At 40.7% G+C, this 12,790-nt stretch overlaps 1 protein-coding gene across 2 annotated transcripts in view; it reads right to left on the bottom strand.

The window, feature by feature from the left end:
• PREX2 (phosphatidylinositol-3,4,5-trisphosphate dependent Rac exchange factor 2) overlaps positions 1-12,790 on the bottom strand; it is a 201,557-nt gene that overhangs the window by 116,746 nt on the left and 72,021 nt on the right. For both annotated transcript variants that reach the window (XR_012715440.1, XM_075270399.1), the window contains exons 9-11: positions 7,936-8,085; positions 3,329-3,473; positions 2,517-2,617 (exon numbers count right to left, since the gene is read on the bottom strand). Coding sequence is in view for 1 of the 2 variants with exons in the window: in XM_075270399.1 (XP_075126500.1) it covers positions 2,517-2,617; positions 3,329-3,473; positions 7,936-8,085 (396 nt within the window). In the remaining variant the exon portion in view is untranslated. The remainder of the gene's footprint in view (positions 1-2,516; positions 2,618-3,328; positions 3,474-7,935; positions 8,086-12,790) is intronic.

Raw genomic sequence — 12,790 nt, 5'->3', positions numbered from 1 at the left:
AGAAGGACTAGGGAGTGCTAGATGGGGTGATAAAGGGCTTCTCTACCAATTGTTGTCAAAGAAGAGATTAATCCACAAAACATGTTCACCTAGTCCATCTTAAGTCCATCTTATTCCTTTAATGCATCAAAAGTTTATGGTAAAGATTAGGAAAATGGATCAACACCCGAGTACAGCTAAAGTATCTTTTAATTCCATTACATTAATATTCAATACTTATATAAAAAGTAAGGGCATGGATGGAAAATGCAGAAAGAAATATCCTGTATACAGGACTTCTCTCTCTGTACTTTTCAAGCGGATTCAGAGATGGAATCCCTAAACGGAGACCGGGTGCAGATGCGAACCTAGCCTTAGTGGAGTATTCTTTGTACCACTTTGGTGTGTCAACCTTATACTATGTGTTTTTAATGTACTGGAACAAAGCATACACGTTTTAGCCATATTAGGGTGCTGGTTGGTTTTCCTTTTATTTGCCTTGTCTACCAACTAGATATAAACAATGATTTGGTTGGATAGGCAATGGAAGTCGCAGAAATACGTTCCACTCTAAGGTGCAATTTTTTTTTTAATAATATATAATAAAACCCAACATCAATTTTTCATAAAGGACCCAGATATGCCATCAAACTTGTTGTGATCTCAAAATTATGTGAATAACTGCGTTTTAATAAATCCATTATTCACTACCAAGTGAAGCATAAAGCATTGTGCGAAGATTAATAGCAGTATATGCCTCCAGATTTGTCATCTATAATTGTCCCGTTACATCTTACAGGATGTAAAATGATAAAAGTGGTCGCACCTAACGAAGACAGCATTAATTAAGATTTCAGATGAGACAAAACTGTGATTAGCTTCACTTCAGTAGTGAGCACCAACCTCTAGATAAAAGCAATTACATTTCAATATATTTGTGCACAACGTTCATTAAAACATCAGCCAAGCGGAGAAGAAAGCTCTACTAAAAGAGTGAATGTATTAAACTGGAAAGCAGCGAGGCTCTTATCGAGACAGCTCGTAAAAAACATGCACGTCCTATCGGAATTACATAATTGTTTTTCGGTATGCAGCGAGACATTAAAATGTTGAAAAGCTGTTTTGTGAAAAGTTTATAACATCTGTGCACATTGCTCTGATGCATTTTATATGTTGAAAGTATTTACACAGTAAGCAGTTTTACCCTTTGTGTTGTCAAGGATTTATACAGGCTCATCGGTATTTTCACAGACTTTCTGGCATCAAAGTTATTTTTCTAGAACCTATCTATCTAGACTGAATGGCCTTAGAAATGGCTAAGGAAGGATATGGCCATTGAGGGCACATTGAGATATAAGCAACTCATAGGATGGCAATGAGATCTATGGCTTTGAGATTTGAGATCCTTCAGTTAGTCCTGGGGCTGGGAGGGCGGTGTTTCCTGAATAATTGTGGACATATATGGTCCTTAGACCCTTTATATATGGTTACCAAACTGTTGGCAGCTGCATCTGCAATTGTACAGTTCAAGAAAAAATGATGGCTGTATTATTAACCCTTATTATTGTGGAGACTACTTGGCTTATAAACAGTAGTCTTACCCTAACATCTGGTTTTAAAGAGGACCTTTTAAGAGGACCGATTCCGGCACAGTTGGAGTTTTCTCTCTAGCCCCCCGCCATTCCTGAGCAATTCATGCAGATAGTTTTGGTGCCTGATATACTATATAGGCTCTGCAACATCAGGTGGGCAGTGTCAGGCAGGAGCAGACAAGGGGTGCGATTCAGGGCTCCAATCAGAGGTGACATTGTGAAGAGCTCAAAATCACACCCCTTGCCTGCTCCTGTCTGACACATGCCTGCCTGTGCAGAGCCTCAATAGCATATCATGTACCAAAACTGACAGCAGTTATTGATCTGTAACAGTGGGAGTTGTAGACAGTGGGCAGCACCTATTAAATGGTGCGAAGAGCTGGACATGGAGGAAGTGATGGAAGGTCCTCTTTAAAGACTTTTTTTGTTTATGCCCTACTAGTCAGGACTTACATAACAAGTAAGGGGGTGTTCACACTACCGCCGCTGTCCACCCTGGGGTTCTCGTCCTAAACTCTAGGGAAACTGGACAGGGGACGGCTTTCCTGTGGTCAGATTTAAAACCCACTTTGTGTCCATGAATAAAAACCGATATCCAGGTGGAGAGGCTGCATACAGACACCGGTGGTTACCTTTAAAAACCCATTCAAATTAATGGGTTTTAAAGCTGACCAGCGGCAGTTTCCCCGGGGTTTAGGACGGAAACCCCGGGGCGGACAGCGGCGGTAGTGTGAATGCCCCTTGATAATTTAGTTGTCGTTTAACACAAATGAAAATATCATAATTGATATCCACATTTTCATATAAATTCTCTCGATGACACTAAATTTAGCTTTATATTAAAGATGGATCTTTTTATTACAGGAGTTCCTTTAGCATACTTTCCTTATTTTGTACTGAGAAGTTTTGTCTGAGGCAGAATGTGTCTTAAAATGGAATATTTACCATGATGAATTATTCCATTCTCCAGTAAAGCTTGGCCAAGGTTAACACCTTCTTCTGGTTTGTGAATTTCTCCAATTTCTAGTAGCCATTCCACAAATTCACTGCAAGGAAGAAGAAATATATGAAGAAATAGTTCCAAAAATGGTCCATTCTTAGACATTTATAACTGCCTGTTGGATTTTTTACAATGGGCTTAGGTGACTGCATAAATGAACTAGTATCCTAATGGAAGTTGCCAACCGGCCATAAAAATTCCTGGACAGTATAGAAAAATAATATATGAAAAAAAAATAGATGTGTTCATGACTTGCTTCAAAGTTAGAGGAGCACGTGCAGAATATTATCATTATTTTGTAGATCATAGTAAATGCTATTCTTATTAGTATTCTGGTCTGTATACATCTATTATTTAAGTTTGTTTTATTATGGTCCCCAAATTGGACATAAGAGATATTGCCTGTCCATGATTCTTTGATATGACAATCCTGATCCTGACCTTCTACATAAAGTTAGTTGAAATGGAATAGTTACTAAAGTTGTGGACATGACATCAGGACATTCCCTTCCTCAGATAAAGAACATCTAGTCTGCCTAGTATAAAGGTAAGTGTCACTGTCAGCACTGTCATTTGCTTAATGTGTTGTCAAGTTGTTGCGATCAATGACTATAGATCAACAGTATATGGTTATTTTATTGTTGATCGTTTACATCTTCACTGGTTAATCACTGTTGAGAAACTAGATAACTGGCATCGTACATAAGGGTGTAAAGGACGCATAATGATAAGTTATGGCACATGACAGCATATTTACCTGCCAAGAAAACATTTTGGGATGGTAGTCAGCTTCTTTTTTCGGTCTTTGATTAGATTTCCATGCTTACACATCATTTTATAAAGTTTTTCTCCTTGCTCTGATATCATCATCCAGGTATCCTGTTCCATGCCCAGCGTCAGACCTGTGCCGATCACATAAAAATTATTACTGCATTACAGCATATATGTAACCCATTTTATGACAATGAACAGCTATGAACACCTGATACCATCTACCCAACCTTATCCACTATATTGCTCCAGAATAAACCCCAATGCCTATGGCAAGCTTCTCTGCTTAAAACCAACAAACAGGACATAGAGTCCCATATTACGGTGCTGTGTGTTGCCTCCATTTTGCACCTCTGCTGTTACACTTGGAAAGGTGAAGATAACATTATCTTATTATTTGGTTAGGTTGGTTTTATAAGGAAGATTAAAGCTGACCACACTCATTATATCAATGTCAGCGGAACAGTCAACATCTAATGTGCTTGAGCGCTCCTTGACTATCCCCCCAATGACCAAAGAAGGGTACGGCATGTTGGATTTTAGCGTGACTGGTCCATTTGACCTTAGAGAAGATAAGCTGCAGCTAGAGGAGTCTGGCAGTGGGTTACTCCCCTCTTTCAATCTAAAATATCTATGGGCAGTCAGGAGGAATAACTCTCAACAAGTGTTTGGTCGGAATCTACCGAATGTGTATGGTCAGCGTAGGAGACTGGAATTGGCACAGACATCTACTTGTTATAAAATAAGTTTACCAAAGCAAAAACCTCACCAAACGCATTTCTATATTTATTTATTTTTTCTTTGGGTGAAGACCAGTGGCGTAACTAGGAACGGCGGGGCCCCGTGGTGAACTTTTGACATGCCCCCCCCCCCCTTCCTGACTGTCACCGAAGACCGACCCCCCATCACATTCCTGCGTGCTCTATTATGCCCCATAGAGGCCCCTACACACAGTATTATCTCCCATAGTGGCCCCAGTACACAGTATTATGCCCCATAGTGACCCCTGCACACAGTATTATGTCCCATAGTGGCCCCTGCGCACAGTATTATGTCCCATAGTGGCCCCTGCACACAGTATTATGCCCCATAGTGGCCCCTGCACACACTATTATGCCCCATAGTGACCCCTGCACACAGTATTATGCCCCATAGTGGCCCTTACACACAGTATTATCCCCCATAGTGGCCCCAGTACACAGTATTATGCTCCATTGTGGCCCCTGCACACACTATTATGCCCCATAATGAACACCCATGAACAATTATTATACTCTGGGGTCTTTTCAGATCCCAGAGTATAATAATTGGAGACCCAGGGAGATACAAACATAATAAAACACTGTTACTTACCTATCTCCGGCTCCGCTGCAGTCTTCGGTGGTTTCGGCCATCTTTAATGACGGACTGACGTCACATGACCCAGGACGCAGGCCCCGATCATGTGACATCAGGAACGTCGCACATCTAGGACCGAAGCCTGCCCGGAGCGTGGAAATATAAGTAACACGTTTATTATGTTCCTTTACCTTTCCGGGGTCTCCGATCATTATACTCGGTGGTCTGAAAAGACTTGCGGAGTATAATAATAGTGTTTGTGTGGGCCCGCGGCGTCACTTACCGATCCTGGCCCCTGCCAGGATCAGTAAGTAAATAGGGTCCGTTATCGGATGGAGTAACTCCAGCCGGTAATGGCCTATTAAGAAAAGAAAAAAAATGCAGGGGTAGCGGCTGTCGCCGGGCCCCTAATGTCCCGGGCCCTGTGGCAACTGCTACCTCTGCTATCCCAGTAGTTACGCCACTGGTGAAGACAATCTTTATATGTCTCAAGAATCAACATTGATTGTGGATACTACAGTTGGCCATAGCCTTAAAAATTTTGTCAAGGTGACTCTTCCAACAATCTCATATCTGGGACAGTCGGAAACATAGATCAAATGCGTTGGATTTCAACCTCTTTGTTCCTCGTGTCCTCCAACTGCGGACAGGTAGTATTATCAACATCACTTCGCACAGAAAACTAAATGATGTTGAAGTTTATTCTTTCTTTTCAGTTGCTATGACTCCTAGTATCTCTCTGTCTGCCATGAGCTTGTATGTGTCCTGTCTTATTATATACTACTGTACTATCCATGATGTTGTATCACACTGAATTTCTCCATGGTGGGACTATTAAAGGATTTTCTTATCTTATCTTATGCAATTGTTTCTCTCTGAGATAAATTGCGCTATAGATTATTTATCGGAAAATAGAAAAATGAACTTGTCTGACAACAATTTTTACATGTTTTTCCAATAATGGGAAGACATCTCAACAGAAGCTAAGGAAATGTGCAAAAAGGAAAGGGTCTACCTGGATTCATTCCAGTTTTTTAAAACTGACCAGTGACATCCAAGTGTGAATAATTGCTTAAACTTTCTCACAGTTTTAAGACATGAGAAAAATGTAAAACCACACGTAAAGCATCTGAATAGTTTGGAGCCGGCAGCATGATTTAGATAGGACATGGCTACAGGATGTGTCTAGCTCTTTAGTGGAATTTTACAGAATATAATATCCACTGTTTAGGTTGTCATGGCCATTGTTTATTGACCACTCAACGCAATGGAAGTTTAACAATGCAGAATGCAGTAGGTGGACTGATCTGATCTTGCATAGGACATACCTAATTTAGGGAGACTGTTTACAACTGTTATGCTATTTACAAGAGGATTTTTTTTTAGCAATGACTCATATTGCATCCTGTGCTGAAAGGAGCAAATAAGACAGCACTTAAATAGGGAGCACAGAAGAAACTTGTCAAACAGAGCAAGTATGGGTCTAGACATTCCTTCTAGCGCCATAACCTTTACATCAGGAAACTCACGTTCGGAATGACTGACTGTGCGGGTTCTCTTAAGCATGTGACAACTGAGCTGTACTGCTATAAAGCCCAAGTTACAGTTTATACTTATACCAAGGGGATGAACAAAAAATATAGAAGAACCTAATACATCTCACCACTAATGGTGGCCAAGACAAGCTACACTAAAGTTAAAGGGGTTGTCCCATCACAAGGATCCTATCTATACTGCTTGATAATGTGGATGTAAGGCTTTTCCTAAATACATTGCTTCAGTAAAACTGCTTTGTTTGTCCACTATCTTACTTTATTCATTTTTTTTTACACATCCCTTGACTCATAAGTCAAGTGATGTATCTGCTGCTCTGAGGGGGGAGGGAGGAGGGGCTAAGTGCACGGGAGCGAGCCTGGAGGGGGGGGGGGGCAGTTTACCCTTTGGGGGGAAGGGACCGCCAGTACAGACTGTGCCGGCGTCTACACTCCCCGGCATCTGCCTCTCTATTACAGCGGATGCCGGGGAGTGTAGACGCAGCAGCGGCAGAAATGATGTTGCTATTCCGGGAGGGGGGGGGGTTGGTCAGAGGCGCGGAATAACAGGAGCTCCTGCCGCTGCTGGCTTCATGCAGGGCAGAGAGCATAGCGATGTTGCAGGCATCTGTGCCTGCGTCTACACTACCCGGCATCCGCCTCTCTATTACAGCGGATGCCGGGTCTGTATTCGCATTGTGAGCGTGCACACAGGGCATATGCATATGTAACCCCGCCCACCAATGACGTAACAAAGCAGGAAGACAGAAGATTTCACAGCAACGAAGACTGGTGAGTATGCGACGTGGGAATACCCCTTTAAGGAGGACCTTTCTGCACCTCCACCAACATCAACTTACTACATATGCAATAGGTGACAGTCCACTGGTAGCTTTCATTGTTCCCAAGCAATAATTTCTGGTAATTTCAGCACAGTTTTGCCCCCTACTGTCATATGGGCAGTCCTGGCTTATGTCAGAAAGACAGAGTCCACCCACCTGACAGTAAAGAGCATAACTATGCTGAAACTAATAGAAATTATTTCTCCGAAATGTATGGGGTTAAAAAAAATCCAACTGCAGCAGAATTGGTGGAGCAGCATCCATTGAAAGATACAAGCTTAAAAATCCTGTTTTCCATGTTTCTGTTGCGGATATTTTTCTGCAATGTGTAGATTAGATTAGACAGAATCCCATCCACTTTACAGGTTCTGTAAATGCAGCATTTTTGCAACGTGGGGCTTCAGCCTAAAGGGGTTTCTACAGTTGAAAATTGATGATCCACCCCTTGCATAGGCTATCAATGTCCTAACAATTGGGGTCCATCATCTGGGACCTCCACAGATCAGCTGTTTGAAGAGTCTGCAGGGTTCAGGTGAGTGATGTGTCCTCATCTTCACTGACTACCAAGCACAGAGTTGTACATTGTGTAGGACCTGTGTATGGTTTTGCAACTCAGCTCCATTCACTTGATATGTAACAAATAAAGGTGACATCAGATGGTTTGTGAAGCTGCTGATCTGTGGAGGTCCAGAGCGTCGGACTTAGCCTTTGGGTAAGTTCAAGCATGGTAGATAAACTTGCATATGTCAGGATCTTCAGGTGGAATTCGCACAGAAGTGATGTAGATTGTAACAGAACACGTCAATTTATGTTACAAATTTTCATTATATAAGGTAATATCCACAATTAATATGCTGTGAATGTGAATGTACAATACTCACTTTTTCTTCTCTCCCTTTCCTTTAAGATTGCTTCTAGCCACTCTTGTTTCTCCTCCGGTGTCTTTGCCATACAGACAAACCATTTGTTCTTCGCTGTGTTATGTATCTTCCAGCCATTGACTACAAGGTTACCACTGCTATGGAAATCAGCTAAAAAATAGAAAAAAAGACATTGAAGCTGCTAAGAGTACAGTATATAACTTAGGTTGGCCCCTCAACTTCTATTCAACTTCCATACAAATGCATGGGTGGGTCAGTAAAGTGTGCAAATATTCTCAATAGGATGGGATAATAATAATAATAATAATAATAAAAAAAATTATTTATATAGCACCAACATATTCCGCAGCGCTGTACAATGGGATAGATTTATCTCCCATAAACTAAGGCCACACAGGACAGGGTTACTGTGGCCCATTCATAGTGGACATCCCATAATGGACACAGAGCTATCCTGCATTACACAAGGCTGAAAACCATGGCCAAACCTGTAGCAATAATTGACATGTTCCAGGTTCAAAACACGCAGCACAAGGCACTTTGCATTTGGTTCTTCCTATAAATTCAACATATACAGATACTACAGTCTTTCTGCATCGCCCTTTCATTGATGTCACCACAGAAAATGCCTTCTTATAAATGATGTAGTAACATACAGTACTGCCATCTTGATTCTCCAGTATTGCCTACATTTTTCCTATAAATGTTTTTGATAGAGATATGCAAATAAACTTTTATTAAGGAGGGTGACAGATGGCTCTTTAGCGTCAACTATTCAATGTCAACACTGTAAATCAACCTTGCAACATGACTAAGGATAAAAGTCAGAGATGGCAGAGATAGTACATTTAGAACTGCATCCCTGTCTCTAGTGCTGTAAATACTCTAGATAAATAGTGCTGCCTACTTCTCTACATCTTCTTAGTATAAATGTTCTTGGTACATATAGTACTGCCTTCCTCTAAATTATATAGGACATATAGTACTGCATCCTTGTCTCTCCCCTTTTGTACTACCTACTTGCTACTTTCCCCTCTAAATGTTCTTGGTACAGATAGTACTGCCTTCCCCTAAATTATGTAGCACATTTAGTACTTCATCCTTGTCTCTCTATTTATATCCCTGTAAGTGCTATAAGTGCGCTAGATAAATAGCATTACCTACTTGCCCTTTTCCCCCCTCTACATATTCTTGGTACAGATAGTACTGCCTTCCCCTAAATTACGTAGGACATTTAGTACTGCATCCCTGTCTCTTTGTTTATATCCCTATAACTGAACTAGATAAATAGCAGTACCTACTTGCCCTTTTCCCCTCTAAATATTCTTGGTACAGATAGTACTGCCTTCCTCTATTATGTAGGACATTTAGTACTGCATCCCAGTCTCTTTGTTTATATCCCTATAAGTGCACTAGATAAATAGCACTACCTACTTGCCCTTTTCCCCTCTAAATATTCTTGGTACAGATAGTACTGCCTTCCCCCATTATGTAGGACATTTAATACTGCATCCCTGTCTCTTTGTTTATATCCCTATAAGTGTACTAGATAACTAGCACTACCTACTTGCCCTTTTCTCCTCTATATGTTCTTGGCCCAGATAGTGCTGTCTCCCTCACTCTCCCTGTAAATGCTCTTCTGTCTCTTTCTTTCTATGTTGTTAATAATGCTGCCAACTTTTTATTAATTTGTACAGTGAAAACAGGGACTTTCTGAGAGAGAAGCCATAGGGGTAAAAAAACAAAGCTGCAAGCTTGAGATAATAAAATTGAATGTTTTGCTCGATTTTACTCTACCTACAGTATGAAGAGTATTCTGAATATCAGCATGTAGCTGTTCACTGGCAGGATTAAGCGGGGTTACTCGAGTTTTTCTTACTATGTACTCATAAGTATGAAAGGAGCTGGGTGTTTTGGTTCTCAATAGATTTGTAAAGAACAGCAAGATCCCCAGTGAAACAAGCAAGATGTGCTCATTAAAATGGTCAGTGGTAAGAGGCGGACATTAAAGGGGAAGCTTCTCGCACAGAGTTTCAGTCTATTTAGCAGACATAGTAATTAACTGATAGGACGATATCTATGAGAGAACAGTAAGACTGGGAGAAAAGGAAGTATTTAATGAAACCTTTGTTAGTTTGTATTCCCAGACCTTGCAGATCACCTTCAGAAAATGCAAAAAATTACCGCACGTCGAACACAAAGAAATCAATAATATCATTATATGTGTCTTAAAGGGGATGTGCAAGAGTTAGAAAATGCCTGTTTTTTTTTTGTTTTTTTTTTCTTAATCAGTTCCTCGCCTATCCACAGGTCATGTGTGGTGTTATTGCTTAGTTGCCTTCACTCAAATGGATCTGAGCTGCAATACCAAACTCAACCTGTAGTAGGTGTAGTGCGGTCTTTTAAAAAGGCCACCATGTCTTTCTAATCTTGTACAATCCCTTTAATCCCCAATAGGTTTTTTTTATGAATGATCGTGGGGGCCACAATATCAATGGGACACTTTTTGGAATATTCATGAGAAAATCTTGGCACCGTATGTAGCATTTTTTCACTGACCAATTGGACTTCAATGGAAGAGTCAGGTCCAAATGTAACGGCACTCGGCCATGAATTCTGATTGTGTGTATGAAGCCTTAGACATTATTAATAAAGCTTCATTGATTTGAATTACATTATTTATAGGATGCTGAAATTTCCATTGATGTCATTGATGTCATTTCCATTGAAATCATTGTACAAGAAGTCAGGACCAGAGTTCTGTGTTGACTGTGGTTTGTGTGGAGTTTTTCTCATGGATTTGCCCATCAAAGAGCAAAAGATGAAGGTCCTAGGTCTTGATGCCTCCAAATCCAACATGGGACCCCCACTAGCCATGTGTAATACTGTTGTTTTCTAGTATGGCAGAAGGGTCTTTTTCCTAGCTCGAGCACAGCGGTCAGATGGGGCTGCTATCTCTGTATCCCCAATGGCAGTGCCCCTGAACAAATTTAACATGCAGCACAGCTATTTATTGGAATGTATGTATATATTTCGTACATATAGAAGGCTTTCTGGACATGCTTATGTCAAATACTAATGCCTCTATTCATATTGGGCCGGTAATTTACTAACCCATCCACGCTAATTTACTGACATAGTGTAAATGTGGTGCATTTCTGGCACTCGTCTAAATAGATCCCCCCATTGAGAGTAGGATGAGCATTCTAAAGCCAAGTATTCCAGAAGCCCAGTATTCCCTTTAACAGGTAGATATAAAGAATCTGGATCTAGTCTTATGACAGTGTAATGAGTGCAGACCATGTTCACTTGGAGAAGCCAGAATGCAGTCACATATTGTATACTCAAGCTGGGAAACGTCAGCTTCTTCTAGAATTTATTAGCAATTCTATCAGGAAGTGGATGACTAAATATCCATCTCCATGCTGTTCTCCTGTTCCCAGCAGATGTGTGTTTGTATGTTTCCAGGGAGAAAAATGAACAATTGTCTGCCCTATTGTGCAGCCACATTCCAGAACTCAAAGGCACAGTATCTGCCACCGGAGCAGGAGTTACATTAGCTGTTAATAAGAGATTCACAAAGGCAGTACACGGACTATACCGACAGGAGAGGAATATATACATCTAACTGTCGGGGTATATAATATGTAGAGTATGTGCGGTAATAAACACAACACTTTGCAGCAACAGGATAACTTCACTTATTGTATAATCTGGCCTCCATGTAGTAACACCAATCCAGCCATCCATCAGGGAGACAACACAACTTTTCCAGTATTGAGAGGCACAATCTCCAAGCAGTGGCCATTAGAATTGTTAAGCACTTATGGCTATGATCATAGGCAAACTGGTCCCTCTTGGTGGTAGCTTTCTGGGAAAAGAATGTGCAAATAAGGGGAACTTACTCTAGCTCCACCTTTGAAAAGGTAGCTCCCTATAGATCTATGTCTGGTTTTCCTGAAACCTAAGACCTGGCTTGGCTTTATTTCCAGATCATGCCACTAAGTTTCAGGAGAAACAGACATTGATCTATAGGGAGCTACCTTTTCAAAGGTGGAGCTAGAGTAAGTTCCCCTTATTTGCACATTCTTTTCCCAGAATTCGTAGCAGGGCATACGCAATCTAATAACTCCCTGTATGCTGCAAGGTAGACTTAAAAATCTTTTAGGAGAAATACCCCCTTGTATATCCATAGGCTATGCCTTAAATGTCTGATAGATGTAGGTCCTACCTCTGGGACCAGCTTCTTTCTTGATAATGTAGTCCCATTAAGGATTGGGGCCATGTATGAACAAGTCATTCAATTCTATGGGAGTTCTAAGAATAGGTGAGGCTGCCTGCTCAACAGCCTGTGCTTTACAAAGGGTTATTGATTAACCCTATAGTTCTATGGGATGGCACCCTACCTTAATATGACACCTTAATGGGCTTAATAACTGTAATGTAGCCACTAACAACACACTGCTTATATTGTCATCTTACCCTATAATACAGCTGCATTGTATTTTATTTTCTTCGCTAACCACAGAGAATCTACAACTGAACAATACCAGCAAGAGATCAATAGTCACTGGACGAGGACCAAGCCAAGTCCAGGAGAAAAATAAATATTAGAATTGATTTTTGCATATTGTGTTATAATATGATATCAGTGGCGTTAATGTTAATTATTTGAGGAAAAAATATAGTTTTATCCCGTTCTTTGACCTCCACTGGCTTTTACTAATAGGAAATGAAGTTGTGAAGATTAAAGGGCCTGTATTGGAAAAGTGACCGCATGTCAGAGATCAAGACCATTTGTACAGTTTCAATCAAAGTTTCTGTAATCCTTTGTGTAGCAAGTAATACAATTTAT

Source organism: Leptodactylus fuscus, chromosome 4 (assembly GCF_031893055.1).
Source record: "Leptodactylus fuscus isolate aLepFus1 chromosome 4, aLepFus1.hap2, whole genome shotgun sequence".
Taxonomy (NCBI): domain Eukaryota; kingdom Metazoa; phylum Chordata; class Amphibia; order Anura; family Leptodactylidae; genus Leptodactylus; species Leptodactylus fuscus.
Note: the sequence above shows the minus strand (reverse complement) of the source record. Positions and strands in the feature narration are given on the sequence as shown.